Source organism: Puntigrus tetrazona, chromosome 1 (genome assembly GCF_018831695.1).
Source record: "Puntigrus tetrazona isolate hp1 chromosome 1, ASM1883169v1, whole genome shotgun sequence".
Lineage (NCBI taxonomy): Eukaryota > Metazoa > Chordata > Actinopteri > Cypriniformes > Cyprinidae > Puntigrus > Puntigrus tetrazona.
Window position 1 is genome coordinate 8,606,825 of NC_056699.1, and position 16,094 is coordinate 8,622,918.

Sequence of the window (16,094 nt, forward strand, 5' to 3'; positions counted from 1 at the left end):
AGCTGCAAGTTCCACATGTGGACAGAATACACCGACCGATCTGAACATCTCAAGCGTCTAGCATCCAAACTCTATATTTACTTTTACTTTTTGTTAGTTTCCGATTGTAAATCTAAGTTTCTCTTTTGAAGAATGCACTGCAAAATCTTTTTAGTCTCTGTTATCGTATGCCTCGGATTCCTGACCATTTGTGAAGGTAAGTGGATTGCAGTATTTGGCAATATTCCTTGGTAATAATTAACCATAGTCAGTACAAACGAGTGTATGTGATCAAACAATAACTTATTATTTTGCTTTCAGGAATGAGCCTTAGAGGCCTGGGTGTAGATCCACGGTGTCGCTGCATTGAGACTGAGAGTCGACGCATCGGAAAACACATAGAAAGTGTGGAGCTCTTCCCTCCGAGCTCACACTGTAAAGACACAGAGATCATGTGAGTTTCGCACTCATAATGCTATAACACTTACAGAGTACAAACTTAACATCAAATAGGGTTCTTAATGTTTTTTCTTTCTTTATTTGTAACACAGTGCAACCCTGAAGGGATCCAGGAAAGAGATCTGTCTGGACCCTACTGCACCCTGGGTTAAGAAGGTCATTGAGAGGATCCTTGCCAAGTAAGTGTCAATAAATCCTCACCACATGTTTGAGATGTTTAAAGCTAGAGAAAAAACATGTATCAGGTCTCATTATATTTGTCAAGGAAATAAACCAAATACCTTTTTATGCCTGTTTTGCAGCAAAACCCTATGAATGGCTGGGTCATCTGTGAAGTTGAGCCTGAAGATATGAAAGATATGGCCGCATCTGACATATTAAACTGTACCAATGGGAACAGTGTTTGGTTATGCTTAAAACAGTTTGTTCAATGTTGAATGTTGTTCACAAAAGTGTTGCGTGTTGTATTTATATCTATGTATTTATTTATTATATATTTTGTAATAAAATGATTTTGTACTAATTTGAATTACTGTTATTATTAATAATATATTAATAAAATTATTTTTACTAATTTGCATCAACATTATATTATTATATTTTAATACAATGGTTTTTACTAATTTGCATTTTTATTTTATATATATATATATATATATATATATATATATATATATATATATTTTTTTAATTATATTATTATATTTTATTATTATTATTATTATTATTATTATTATTATTATTATTATTATTATTATTATTATTAGTTTCTTTTGCTAAAAGGATCCTCTAAACTCACAACATGATATATGTCACTCTTGACTTGAGACATAGGACAAAGCATGTCCATCAATCGTAACTGCTATTAGGTTTAAAAGTGAAATATGGGATTAATAAAATAATGTATTTATCACAATTATCCACTTCAGTTTAATTTTATCATTACTATGTGAAATCTATGGCTCTTATTGTCTTCTTGCTACATCTAAAACTGCATGTCCACAGAGAAGGGTTTAATCACCCATATGCTATTTGATGAGTGTTGATGAAAAGCAACACTTATTTTATGAACAGCAACACTTAATGATATTTCATATCAAAACAAGGTTGTTTTTCAGTCACACGTGCACGTTTCATAAGGTTTGCGAACTGTGTGTCCCCATTTTTTGTCAACAACATCAGACATTTATTAAAATGTAATAAAATCAGGGAACATCAGGGGCAGCAAATTATTCTTAGAATTTAGTTCAACTTCTCTGGTAATGGTAAAATGGATTTAAAGGTTCTTTAAAAAGTGAAAGTCTGTGTGCAAGCAACTCATTTTGCTGTCAGTCTCCCAGAGCATTGCCCTGCATGTACTGAGTAGGTCTGAAAGGCAGAATGTTGCCACAGGTCACGTGAAGACCACATCAAGGGAAAACACCATTCTGTTGCACCATCAGACACACCCCCATAATCTGCTGCTAATTTCATTGCACGCTGAACAATGACAAACATTTAAGCATATAATAAGAAATATTCGTGGCTGTGATTTTTGTTTAACAGGTCAATATGCAATAAACAATGTGGATGGCAATAAATCAAATAAAAACAATGGAAACTCTTCAGATCAGGGAACACATTCACTATTATCTAAGTGTTTCCCCTCAGTAAACTCCTAATTTGCTGCTTATCGATAGTAAGGTAGCCGTTGTACTAGTTATGTTTAGGTGTAGAGTTATGATCATTTAATATGAGCATGCTAATAAGCAAATAGTTCATTACCAAGTGTTACCAAGACAACAATATTAGTTTACTCTAAAACATAACAGACATTAATCATGTCTTAAAATAAAACATTTTTTATTGTTAGAAATTCCTCCATGAACAATATGTTTCTAGTTTTTCAGTGTTTCCAGCACATGAACTTAATCAAAATGAATCCTTTTTTGATGAATAAACATTAACATTATTCCATGAAATAAAATATAAATTGTGCTTCCTTAAACAGCTTAAAGGGATAGTTCACACAAAATATAATGTTTCTGGGCTTGGGAAACTTTCAGTTACTTCACTGTCTAGGGAGGGTCAGAAAGCTCTTGAATTTCATCAAAAATATCAAAATTAGTGTTCAGAAGGTGAACAAAGGTCTCGTGGGTTTGGAACAATATGAAGTTATGCACTTAACGCAATCTCTTAAACACAAAAGGTTGACACGTGTTTTGAAAACGCTAACTATAAAATGATTTAGTAATGATTCACTAGTGTGACAAAGCCAACCAGGAACTACTCTTGAGTAACTTGAGATGTTTCCCACATAAATTCTGTAACTCGTTTAAAAATCAAGAATGGCAAGATGGGCAGGACTGCTTGTTTTGGACTACAGTACACCAGTGTCGATATAGGTACATCAAAAATGCAAGTGTGTATTTCATTGCATCTTTTTCATCTTGTTAAACTATTTAGTTCAATTCTTTATCTATTTCCTTGTTGTCTTTGCTTTAGTTTTGAATGGCAGCCAGAGGGCTGTAAATCATATCTCGCTAACATGCTAACATGTTAATAGTTTTAATTTCATCATATAAAGTAATAATCTGAATATCAGATATGACCCGCTGGTCCACTCTGTGAGTGGTTGGCCAAGGGTTTGCATAGCTTTAACTTGCTTCCTCCCTTTCTCCATCTGTTTTTCCTTTACTTTTTATCCTTTCTTTATCCTCTCCATCATCCGCCAGCTGTTGCCAGTGTTTTCTGTTCCTTCTGCAACCTTCTTTTAGAGGTGAAGAGGACTTACAAATGCTGGCCAGGGCCTGAGAAAGAAGGAAAACCACAGAAACAGTAGGTACAGACTGAATGCTTCTTTTGCAACATGGAGGCATTGCAGCAGAAATGTCTCTTACTCACTTAAACACACATACTGACACACATTTCTAACAGGATGTGTGCAGGCAAGCCCTCACCTCATAGAGTGGAGAGCAAATCCCATCAATATAGTCAACCTGCATGTGAGGTAAACGAGTCGAGTTTTCACGATCCATCACATGCTGTGAGAAAGAGATTCAATATATGACTCAAACTTCTGATTAAACGACACACCTGTAACGTTTTGTTAACAAAATAAAAAACTAAAAAACTACGTGTTTCCCTCGTCTCTTAAATATAATGTCTTCTTGCACAAAAAAGTATACAAGCAGAGGAAGATATAATTCTTTAACGTATAGACTTATAGACTTACCATTGGCTGAATTTGTAATTCATACTTTTCTCTGTCTCCTTGTGCATAAAATTCTGTCGCTACAAGTTCAGCAATCTGTCAATGTGAGGAGAAACAAAGAGAGATTTGGGTATGTGCATAAATAGGTGCGTTTCTCTGAGTGTGTGTGCGCTTGAATGCATGTGTGGTTGTGGTGTATCTGCATGTTTGCATGTAAATGTATGTGTGGGAGACGCTCACCCGCTTCTGAACTGGCCATGGTTTGGTTATTGCACATATGTCACTTGCTGTCATTAGCATTGACCTATTCAGATCAAGAACATCAGTTAATATAGATACAGGAAGTGGTCATAAGCAAACAAATGTGGTGAAAGTTTCCTGTTCTAGTTACACTTAGAACCAAAGAGAGCCGATTGAGTGTATGTGTTGTTAGAAGGCAGGAAAAGAAATACATGTATATTTTTATTGATGATTTTAGTTTTTTATAAATGTGTGATTAGCGTCCATTAATGTGAATATTCTTCCAAAAGATGTTTGTATATTTTTTTACCTAAGCAGTTCTCTGTGTCCTTCATCTGTCCAAAGACAGCTGTTACTCTGAGTAAGTTTAAAGAACTTAGCTCTCTTCCTTTAGGAATAAACAAACACATACAGACACATAAAGTTTTTTTTATGTATTTTGTGTAAATATCTGTGTTTACAACTCGAAATGGAAAAATGATTAATGCTTACTCTATATAGAAAGCAAGGTCTGTTGCCAGAATGTTCTTCTCAATCATCTGCACACAGGTCCTGTATTCGTTCAATGAGAGTGAGCTGAGAATCTGACTGCCCTGAGAGAGAAGAATGTTGAATGTTGAGTTTAAAGCAGTTGTGCATGGATTTAAAAACTAATGAATAAAGAGACAGATGGATACCAAATAGATGGATGGACAGACAAATTGTAAGGATACTATGGATGAATATTATGGATGGATGAGTGTTATGAATGGATGTATACTAAGGATGAATCTTAAGGATTGATTCTATTGAATTAATGGATGCTATGAATGGATGGGTGGATGAATGCAATTATGTTATGACCGGATGACTGGTCAACAAGATGAATGGATTTATGGATGGATAGATGGACATTATGGATGGATGAATAGATAGATGACTGAATGGGTGAATAATGAATCGATAGATGCTATAAACACATGAATAGATGAATGGATGAATGGATGGATGCTATAGACACATGATGTTATGGACAGATGGAGGATAAATGGATGGATGGCTGAATGGATGAATGCTATAAACGCATGATGTTATGGACTGATGGAGGATGGATGGATGAAAAACAAGAAGGATGGATGAAATTAATGGATGGATGGTAAATGGGTGATTGGATTGATGGATGTTATGAATGAAAGAATGGACAACAGGTTTGATGGATTCATGGAATTGATGTTATGGATAGATGTATGGATAAATGGACAGACTAATGGATAGATGGATCTTACGGGTATGTTGAGAATGAGAAGGCACATGTCATAATGATGGTGCTCCAGAGACGAGTGACCATACAGTTGTGCCAGTGGCTGATTAGTCCTAAGACACAGAGAGAGGAAGAAAGGGGAAAAGAGAGAAAGAAAACAGTGTGTCAATGCACAGCATTGTAATGTTGTATATATTTATCAAACTAAATATTAAGTACATTTACAAAGAAACAGGGTTTAAATATTTATAGTTATTGTGTTCTTAAATAATTATTTAAGCGTTTTTAATTAAAAATCATAGTGCTACATCTACATAGCTCTCACAGCACTACAGAGTGGCCCAAAAACGTGCTTGCCACACCTCAAAACGTAAATATTTTCATGCATAATTACTTGTTTAAACGTGTTCAAATATTTGCTGGGCCAGTGTAACACTATACATTCAGACAGATCATAATAACACCATAGTTAAGTATTTTCTTTAGCACAGTGGTGGTTGTAGTACTGCACTGTACTTACCTCTCTATGTAAGAGTTATTTACTCCTCTGTGGTCCAAGTCATGGCACAGACTGGCAATCATGAGAGCAAGAACCTCCAGACTGCTAAAATTGCTCTGGATTAAAGAACATCAGAGATTAAGCAAGCTTGGAATGACACCGAATGTGAGGGCAGTGAAATATCAGAGATGTGGAAGGACAGGGATTAATTAACTAATAATTCACTTAATCCAGTTTTCTCAGCGTAAACCTTTTAACTTGTTAACTCAGTGTGCACTGCTAAATTTAAAAGAGTAGGACAAGCTGTTAATCAACAGATTATAACCTGACCTTTAGTTCCGTCGTCTGCACCAGGGCAAACATACATTGGACTGTGCGCAATGCGTGACTCCAGTTATGATAGACTACATTGCTCCTGTAGCCCTTCTGTACGCTCAGAACCCACTGACACAGGGTCTGAAGAAGAAAAGGAAATACCAATTGTACATCCACAGCTTACACAAAAGTATTAGTCAAAGCCTGATTGTTAATAGTGACGTTAGATGGGGATTAATCCAGAAACCTTGTAGTCAATGCTGAACTCCTGGGGCAAATTGAGATCCAGGAACATGCGCACAACGGCCTGAGTCATTGCAGTCTGGGACATATCAAAATCACTGAAGCCAAAATCAAGTAAACAGAGGGCAGCTGCTGATGGGATGACAGCCTCCTAGAGTAGAGGATAATGAATGACACACTGAAAAAAAAACTTGTGTACAAGTGCAACTGACAAAACCACAAACATACACCAGAAAAAGCTCTAACCACAGGAAGTTGCAAGTTCTGTCTATCACATCAACATTTGCAGGCTTTAATGCAGTTGCACAACAGTTTCGACTGTTAATTCAGTCATGTGCAGATGTAGAACTAGAGGTGCATTTGATTTGAAAGAAAAATTAAAGGGAAGTAAAAGGAGAGTTTTTAAAAGGTTACCTCCAATGCATCAATTTCCTCTTGTGAAGCAGAGATTTGATAAGATAAGACCTGAGGGTGCAAACAATCACACACCCATATTCATACACAGTGTGAATAGCAAAAGAAAAACAATGTATGTTTATTGCTAAAATCTGTAGAATAAATATTAGATTTTCCAGTGTAAATCAACCCTGGTATTGTGTGACTGATGAGTCGGTATTTAGATCACTTGCTCACAATTCTTACAGTATAAAGTGATTTCCAGTGACTCAAAAAGGAATGTGATGGCATTTCCTACCTCTTTAGTCACAGCCAGCTTGGCTCTGGTTTTATCTGCCCTCTGCTGCGCGTTGAATTTTTGTAATCCTAGAGCACAGTACACCGCAAAGTCCTCCAGGAGGTGCTCATCAGCTCGACTAAAAACCTCTGTATCAGTGAAAGCCATTTTATTGACTAGCTGGCACACACCTATACAAAAAAGGGAAAAAAAGACTATTTTCATACCAATGTCAGAATCAACCCTCTAAATTCCTGCAGATATGTAGACAAATGGAGCCAAACGTTTGGACAAAAATTCTCAAAAACCCAGTGATCTGAACTGTTTTCCATGTTAAATGCATAGCACTATACTCTTATTGCATGCAGTATAACATCATATGAGTAGTATGTAAAGTATACTGTATATAAATATAAGTCTGAAACAAAGAACAACAAAAAATCTTCTGGGAATATATGATTTACCTATGATGCTATCTCTCTGTTTGCCTCTCAGAGGTGTGCTGATCAAACTCCTGGTCTGAGAGACCTTTGAAATCGGGGCCTTGGAAAACACACAAAAGCAGTGTATGTCAGAAAAGAGGTAATATGTTAGTTAAGGTACCAATTCTCAGTTTTATTTATTCCTATAATGCACATATTAATGCCTTAGGTTGATGATACACTGGGCAACTTTTTGAGCAATGTTGCCGGGTAACTTTGGGAAATGTGCTAGCAGATGAGACACAGAGCCCACCACTGGTATAAAATTGCTCAAAAAGCCTGCCCTGTTTATCATCAGCTTTACTGTCTATATTTTAGACCCCTTAATCCTACCCAATATCTAAACTTAACAATCACCTTACTATATAATAATAAGAAAACTAGATGTTTTTTGAGGAAGTTAAAGTCGCAGTTAAAAGTAAAGATTGGTCCTCTAACTCAACTGAAATAGAAATGGAAAATCCCAGATTAGAGGTACTATTTGGTCACATGATGATATGGTTTTCCCAAAAGTATATATATAAAAAGGAAGAAAAACTATGTCACTAAAATTACTAAAATGTCATTGATTTCCATGTAGACATATGATTTCATCAGTTCATTTGCAAAAAATATTTATACCAGAACTATGTGTTATGGGTAATACATATTATATAATTAGGAAAGTGAAGATTAGAATCAGATCAACTTACAGGTGTGCTGATAATGTTCAGTGTCTCCATGGAGTTTCGCACATGCACGGCATACATGTAGTTGTTATCATTGCTGTCAAACTCCCTAAAGATAACAGTCACACACTTAACTATGCTAAACTTGTTGTATGCATATAAATACAGAATACTTTACGTCTTGTTTGTTTGTTAGTATTAAAGAGCAATACTGACTTTCAACATCTTAAAAAACGAAAGGTAGGTAGGTGTTATTTTATGTATATCAAATTATAAATATACATTTATTTACCTCGTAGAACACTGGACAGAGCAGTTGCTTTCTTTATGCTCTATATTAACCATCTTTGAGAACGGCTCCTGCATCAACAACAAACACAGAACTCTCAGTATTAAGTTTTTTAAAGAATTGTATGAGCTTTATGATCTACAGCATCCTTTTTGCTTTAACAATGAATGGCCATAAATTCATTCTTGTACTACCGTGGAGCTGTCTTCTGAGATGAAAACAGTACAGAATTGTGCTTTTGTAACTGGCAGGATGACAGCAGCCAGTTTGCTGAGAACGTCTTCCACGCAGGGGTAGTCATGTGACACCAGCTGGGCCAATTCCAAAAGTACCTGTCAATCATATGCACAATTATAACCACAGTGATTTATTAAAAAGTGAATTCAAGACGAATCCCTAAAGCAGTGTACAATGCAGGATATAAGTAATTTAGTACCACATTATTCATGTTTTTTTTTTTCATATTGTTGTATTGCAACCTTTTATTTAACAGAATATTGCTAAAATATCGTATTTAAAGATAGAGAACAAGTTTTGAAAGATAAAGAAGCTATGCATTGTTTTGAAGATTAATTTTAGATAAGTGAGGAAGTCGTTAATGAGGGTCTATGTGACACCTGGTTGCGTTTGCTCTCTTGTTCAGAACTTTCACACAGTTGGCTGTTTTCCAGGATCAGTCCGAACAGCACCATGTGTGATGACAGCATCTAGAGACAAAAAAGATTGCTCATTCGTTGACTCATTAAAGTCACACGTAAAGAAAATGCATTAGTTATTTATTAAAGGTATGTGTCCTGCCACATACAATTGAAAACTGTAAAAAAAATGTGTTTTTTTCTGACAAATATTTCTGACAAATACTCACTTTCTCATCTTGATCTGAGAAAAAGGTGCCTACACACGTGCCTGGCCTGCTTTTGTTCACAGCCATGACCACACCTATAACCTGCCAAAATACAATAGATAATATGTCGTATCACAAATATAACTATAATTTAAAAAAATATACAATCAGTCTTGTTAATGGTAATTATCTGGGTACATAACATATTGACAATATATTAATTGAGAATCTACAACTGTCCAACCTCTTTTTTGTGGTTCAGGATGGGCACACTGAGAATACTTTGGGGTCCGTCCTCTTCCCTCTCATACAGTTCAATCTGAAATCTTGGATCCTGTAAAAGCACAGTTATATTCAATCATTTAGGAGATTTAATAAACCACATCGATGTAAAAACCTTGCAGCACTATGGGGTGATGACAGCTTATGTTGTTTTATGTCTGTTTGCACAGTCAAATGTAAAAAATGCCAGAGGTGTAACAAGGAAGTTGGAAACATACAGAGATAGGAGTTAAGTGGCTTCTGAGAGGGAAATGCCAGTTAAGCACATATCTTTGCTGTTCATTCCATCTCTCTCTCTCTGCCAAATCAGGGTTTAAAGCTTAGATCAGGAAAGGATTTCCATTCCCACGCACATATCCCAAAGTGTATAAAGTCTCGCAATTACACGCAATCTCATCCCTTATTCCCACACCTACTCTAAATATGCATATATATATATATATATATATATATATATATATATATATATATATATATATATATATATATATATATATACTTACTTAAATGTAATGTTTGTTATATAATACCATTAAATACAATAGCTTCAACAAACCTTTCTTTTTTCTGCATTTCTTTGTAATTATTTGTGAAAATTACTAGCAATTTCTAAGTGAAAATGGCTTCAAAGCATCCAGCATTAAATGTTTTTCAGTGTAGAATTTAAAATAATTTATTTCAAGTTTTGATATTTTAATATATAGCTTGTTAATATTTAATTATTCAGAATTGTAATATTTGACATTTATCTGTTTCTTTATCTTATTTGCTTATTGCTTTAATTTGTATATCAGAATTTGCTATTTATTAATATCAGTAAAACCATAACAAATGCAATACTGAAATCTAAATTGGAGCACACTATATTTAAGATATTCAGACCACACTCTTAATTATCTTTATCTTCGAATATGTTCAACTAACACTTTGGTTTCTGTTTTTATTACTGGAATTATATTATCAATACTATTTATTTATTTACACATTTGCCGCTAATGAATAGATCAGTAAGACCTTTGAAGTCACCTCAGATCAAAATGTTAAAACCCTAAATAAGCTTTGAATAACCTGGCACATAATGGCAAACTTAAAGCACCTTGGATTAAAACTTAATCTGTTTTTAGGAAAAAGAATTAGTTCAGGTCAGTCCTGGAAAGCCTGAGTAATCTTAGTGTTTCTGTTACAAGGGGATTCCTGGACCACAGTCCACCAGTGACCTAAACTGACTATGAGGCCAGATTAGACTTGACATGGAACACCCCTCATTTATTACCTCATGGGCATCACTGATGTTAAGTGACCTCCCGGTGCTGACCACGTATCCCATAATGCACTTGTCCCACTCTGCCTGTGTGTAACCGTAGACAGACTCCTCATCTGATTGGAAGATAGGACCCAAACTCTTTGCACCTGTTTTGTCCACTGTTGTCATGGAGAGGTAGCAGCGCTGGGCCTGAGTGATCTCAGATAGGTGCTGTAGGATCTGAGAGATGATTTTGTTCTGTAGAGGTTTAATCAGACCGCCAAAGAGCTGCATCATGAAGTTACAGGACTCGCCTCTTTTACACTGTCCAGCTGGTCTTGGGGAGCTCAGAGAATGTGTCAAACACTTTGACCTTGACATACATGGGGAAAATGTAAAGTATGTAGACTGAAGTGATCGAGGGGAACGACCCCCAGACGGATCCAGACACAACGGATCATCGATCTGATGGACAGAAAGGCAGGAGCGTGGCCTTTCCATTGCGGCTGGGTGAATATGTCCTCGAGAGGGCCCACACAGGGGGTGGGAAACCCTGCGTCTGCCAAGATTTGTCAACTTAGATCTTGGCTCGTTTATGAGGGTTTGAGCAGCTTGGGCTCTTTCTACACAGCCATGCATCCAATGTCTAAGAAGAGAAGGGAACAAACAGCAGGTTAAATGGCACTGTAATACTTTGTGAACAGCTATGTCTAAAGTATATAATACAAAGCCAAATTTTTACATTAAAAACCTGGCATATTGAAGTAGCTGTTTGTCAAGACATTCACTCTCACACTAGACTCCTGGTTTTAATTGAAATGAAATTGGTAGCACCATATTAATAAACAATTTTTAACAAATAAAATAAGCATTTGGTGAAGTAAAAATAAATTTATATATATATATAATATATAATATATATATATGTGTGTGTGTGTGTGTGTGTGTGTTAAAATATTAAGTTGGTTTTTTCAAAACTATTTTTATTACACATTTATTGTGTAAAAATTTTTTGAAGGATCATTTGACACTAAAAGCTGCTAAAAATTCTGTTTTTCCATCACTAAAAAATCTTAGCATTATGAAACTTAAACACTTATCTGAAACTGTCTTAATATCTCACAATAAACTGTATTTTAAGTAAATGCAGCCTGGTTAAGCTAAGAGACTTCTTTCAAAACTTACTTCAGAAAACCTCAACAGCCTTTGTTGCTTTTTACCCCAAACACCATACTTTTACATATTCTTTCATCATTTTAAAACTGTGGCTTTATTATATTAAACCAAACTGAAAATCACAAAGAAGTCCTCAAAATATATTCATTATTTTGATAGATTCTCGTTTTCTACTCAAATCTACAACATTTTAAAATACATTGCATTTTTGATCAAGCAAGCACATGATCAACTCCACGCTGCAGCACGCGATCGCATCAAGAATCAGAGAAATATACACGTGAATCTTGAAAAGCAGTTGGTTTGGAAAGTGATAAACCTGTTGGTTTAGAAATGAATATCAAAGACGCCTTTTACCCCGGAGCGAAAAAAATATGCAGTGTTTAAACTTAAGACAAGAAGAAAGGATAAGCGTGATTTAAAAATGCATAACATCATTTCATTCTCTCAGAACAGATACAGCTACGCTGCTCACCTTGAGGATCTGCTAAAGTAAGATCTGGCAGAATCTGAATGATCATCCAGCCATGCCTTCACTTTCTCGCTTTCCTTTCCCATCCTGAATCCCAGTCTCTGGGTTTTGGCCCCTGGGGTCCAGAGAGGTGAGAAGAACCATCCGGCACTGGTGATGACACTCTGTTCTTTCTCGCTTTCATTCCTCTCCAAACAGGAACCCTTCTCTCCATTCTTCCCCTTTTTACCTGACTTGGATCTGGACCCCTGAGACCCCCTGCGGGCTGAGGTGGCTCCATAGCTCCCTTCAGCAGGCAAAGAGGGCAACGACTCCGTATGCAGACATGGCATGTCTTCTCTCGCCTTTCTGCTCTCCAAACGAAGATGGAGCGGTCGTTGGACCTTCCTGAAGGAGCGATGAAGAGAGATGAAAAACACTGATGCACTGTCTGTATCCAAAGAAGGTCAAAGGATTAAGCTTTGCTGTCACCAGCTACACCAACCTCACAACTACAGTAGAGGTGGGGGCTAATCTGTTATATAAAACTAATCCATGAGATAACACCAAGAGGTTCTGTTACGCCCATTCAGGCAACAGGATTAGTGTCCCAGAGAACTATTAAAGACTTGGCACTCTAGTTTTTAATTGCCTCTACCTGCCAAATAGCTATTAGAAAATGTCAAGTGGACATAAATAGACAAACCCCACACGATCCAAACTTAGCTAAATAAGCAAAATGATTAAAGAATGGAATGGGACATGAGGACACAGTGATCACTGATGAAAGAGTTTCACTTAACAAGTAAACAAGTAAAATTAGTGTCATTTTTTTTTTTGCACTAAATAATAATTAACGACGATAACACATTTTTGATAGTACACTTTAGACATTCTATACTAACGGTCTGACTTTGCAACTGCTTGTCAACTAGCGGTCAGTAGAGTATAAGTAGACTAGGTCCACGACATACAACATATTGACTATGAGAAACTTTAAAAGTACATGTCAAATTAATCTATTAAGAGTTAGACATGTAATTGCAATTTGATGACAATTAGTTGACATGTAGTTACAAAGTTAGAATATCTAAAGTGGACTTTAGATGTTAAGTGTTTAATTTAAGTGTTAACTTAAGTGTAACCGTAACTAATTAAGTTATGTAAATTAGCAAAGTTTAGAGTTTGATGAGTAATTTAATTAATTGAAGTTTATTCTGCAATAATTAAGTACATTTCATTCATGGTTTGTAAATTTTACTCAAACAGTGTTACACTAAAAAAACGATGCTAATGAAGCATGTGAGTAAGCAAGCAGACAAATTGTTAACCTTTTCAAGACAGATATTGCCCAATTGAACACATAATTGGTACATAATGACGGTGACAATAGTGTTTGCATAATGGGTCATTGAGTAGAAATAAACTCCAGGTGTCACAAAACCGCATTTACTAAATCTAAATTATTTAGTGTAGAAACTAAATTATTTGGTGTAGAAATTACATTGGTTTTCTTTCCTATAGTATTTACTACATCACAAAATCATTAGTGTTGTATAACAAGGTAAAATTAACTTTTTTTGTAAAATAACTGTACATATAAAATAATAAATATGTGAATGAATGAATAAATAAATCAATAAGTAAACAAATATCACTACAAAAATACCATAGAAAAAGTCCTAAAAGCCAAAAGCTTTGTTTAGAAATTGCTAAAACATTTAAAGCCTCATTATAATATTCTGTATGTTATAGATTATGATAATGACATCGTTCAAAATCAATTTCAGACTCTCTAAAGATGTCATTAGCAGGAATTTCCATGGATGTGGTGTTTGTTTCCACACAAAAAAATGCAAAAGCACGCAGAAAATCTTTAACCATATTCCTTTTTCTAGAATGTACTTCCCTTTCCTATAAATTTAACAATTTCAAACTACAACAGTGCAACAGGTTATAACTTGTTTGAAAGGAGATTTAAAAACGCCTACTTCTAAAAAAGTCTACTAAAATAAGTCTAGTAGTTCTAAAGTAGATATAAAGTATACAATAATTATGTTAAGTATAATACTCACAAATACAATACCGATTTGCTGTACATTTTATTTTATTACTTAATTTTATTTTTTCCTTTTTATTTAGTTTTTCTTGTGAGCCTGCCCTACCGAACATCTAATTGAAGATTGATTTGATATTAGCGGCCTCTACTGGTACTCTCAAGAAATAAAGATAAAAATAAAGGTGTCTGGAAAGTTACCTGGAAGATGTGCATGTCGACATTTCTGTCAGCTGGTTCTGAATCCAATTCATTGGCCTACATGAGTACAAGTGGTGAGAGAGTACATTAGTACATTAATCATCTTTTATTATACGGTTTTATAGGCTAACATAACACGGCACTAACTTGAATTGTAAAAAAACAAAAAAAAACGGAACCTTGCTTAGTGAAATTTCGCGGGCAAAATCCAATCCTTTTCAGTTGCAGTTACTATTTTACTCTAAATTAGAAACACTATTCGTAAAATAGATAGAAAGAGAGCGACAGGTTAATTTATAGTAGTAAACATTTGAAGTGGACCGAAAAAGTTAATCCGAGTTATCAGAAAATAACGCATTTTTGTTGTAGGTTTTTTTACGGGCAACTGTGACGGAAGGTTTTGATCCATTTGAAATGTTGACTTAATTGTATTTATTAATTTATAGGTTTTTCTATCTATCTAATTGTTCAGCCTTATTTTATTATTTATTTATTTGGACTTATGAAAGACTTTATTTAAAGGTGTATTATATTACTAAACTGACACAACGTTGGCTTTAGTTAGGTTACCTCATTTTCTTTTCATTAACTTTTCATTAACTCCTTACAGAAATACCAAACTCAAACAAGAAATGTTTATCCTTGTTGATCTACTATTTCCTTTTTTCACTTTCGACAGTTCATGTATTGTGCAATCCCAAACTTTCCCATCATCCTCTTCTGTATCAATATCTACGCCCACTAGAGGGAGCAGCTCCACTATATTTCACAGCATCGTATCTTCCTTATCTTCCCATACTATTTCCTTTCATTCACTTATCCTCTTTTCGCATTCATGCACATTACATCTCCTTTTGCTTACCTCCAAAATGTATTTAGTTCCTTCCCTCGTTTGCATCTCCTTTCATCTGCTTTTCGTCTCCCATCCCTCCCGTTTTTGATGTCATCATGCTCCATTTCCCATCAGTCTCCTCGTGCCTCACGTCTCACTCCAGTGACTTTCTCTGGCTCCACCGCATCCCAGATTCTCCAGCCTCCATCTCTCTGATTTCCCCATCTCCTCTCCTTTCCAGGCTCATTCCTCTTGTCACCTGCAGTGGGAGGTGCGGCCGAGGGGAGCTGGGCTCTGATTGGCCGAGCAGGGAGGAGGCTTCTGTGACATCGTGATGCTGTGCAGATGCTCAGCAGCAGTGGTAGTCGAGAAAGACAGGCTGACGGTATCCTCTCTCTCTCTTTCTCTCTCTCTCTCTCTCTCTTTCTCTCCCTCCCCCCTCTTTTTCATCTTTCCTTTCCCTTCACGCACAAGCACGCATACACACACGCGCACTCCGTCACACTGCAGCAGAAGGGAGAGGACACACCGTGAAGGCCTCTCCTCTTCCTCCCGTGAAAGGCAACCTGTCTGTCTCTCTCTCTCTCTCCTCCGCTATCCTCTGCTTTCCTTCAAGGACTACCGCACCCAGGAAGCGCTTGGAAAAGGACCTACCGCAGCACGACGGATCTACGGATCACTCACACACCTACATCCTCGTATTTTTTTCCCTCTGCGTTTCTTGTTGCC

At 35.9% G+C, this 16,094-nt stretch overlaps 2 protein-coding genes across 3 annotated transcripts; one reads left to right on the top strand and one right to left on the bottom strand.

Moving 5' to 3' along the window:
* On the top strand, positions 1-961 carry cxcl8a (chemokine (C-X-C motif) ligand 8a). Its single transcript, XM_043236886.1, has 4 exons — positions 1-196; positions 301-433; positions 531-617; positions 741-961. Exons 1-4 carry the CDS (start codon positions 133-135, stop codon positions 751-753), a joined length of 297 nt encoding a protein of 98 aa, XP_043092821.1. The 5' UTR covers positions 1-132; the 3' UTR covers positions 754-961.
* A 1,302-nt stretch (positions 962-2,263) lies between these two features.
* pde5aa (phosphodiesterase 5A, cGMP-specific, a) lies at positions 2,264-15,533 on the bottom strand. 2 transcript variants are annotated; one of them, XM_043237586.1, is made up of 23 exons: positions 15,396-15,533; positions 14,534-14,590; positions 12,301-12,684; positions 10,680-11,295; positions 9,369-9,458; positions 9,146-9,226; positions 8,898-8,987; positions 8,475-8,612; positions 8,284-8,351; positions 8,016-8,100; positions 7,306-7,384; positions 6,863-7,032; positions 6,583-6,633; positions 6,173-6,319; positions 5,941-6,066; positions 5,632-5,726; positions 5,137-5,224; positions 4,364-4,464; positions 4,182-4,259; positions 3,872-3,935; positions 3,653-3,727; positions 3,378-3,461; positions 2,264-3,227 (listed from the first exon to the last, which is right to left on the bottom strand). In XM_043237586.1, exons 1-23 carry the CDS (start codon positions 15,488-15,490, stop codon positions 3,075-3,077), a joined length of 3,015 nt encoding a protein of 1,004 aa, XP_043093521.1. In that variant the 5' UTR covers positions 15,491-15,533; the 3' UTR covers positions 2,264-3,074. The 2 variants fall into 2 exon arrangements, with proteins under 2 accessions (XP_043093521.1, XP_043093529.1); XM_043237594.1 differs by lacking the exon at positions 14,534-14,590 and having other exon boundaries at positions 15,396-15,527.
* Between the last annotated feature and the right edge of the window lie 561 nt (positions 15,534-16,094).

What these genes read in the sequence shown, in the direction of transcription:
- cxcl8a (XM_043236886.1), top strand. Translation starts at nt 133, where the DNA reads ATGCACTGCAAAATCTTTTTAGTCTCTGTTATCGTATGCCTCGGATTC. An exon ending in ATTCCTGACCATTTGTGAAG is followed by an intron (nt 197 to 300) that starts GTAAGTGGATTG and finishes TTTTGCTTTCAG; the next exon opens with GAATGAGCCTTAGAGGCCTG. An exon ending in TGTAAAGACACAGAGATCAT is followed by an intron (nt 434 to 530) that starts GTGAGTTTCGCA and finishes TTTGTAACACAG; the next exon opens with TGCAACCCTGAAGGGATCCA.
- pde5aa (XM_043237586.1), bottom strand. Translation starts at nt 15,490, where the DNA reads ATGGAGCATGATGACATCAAAAACGGGAGGGATGGGAGACGAAAAGCA. An exon ending in CATGGCCAGTTCAGAAGCGG is followed by an intron (nt 3,728 to 3,871) that starts GTGAGCGTCTCC and finishes TCACATTGACAG; the next exon opens with ATTGCTGAACTTGTAGCGAC. An exon ending in TTTGCTCTCCACTCTATGAG is followed by an intron (nt 3,228 to 3,377) that starts GTGAGGGCTTGC and finishes CTTCTTTCTCAG; the next exon opens with GCCCTGGCCAGCATTTGTAA.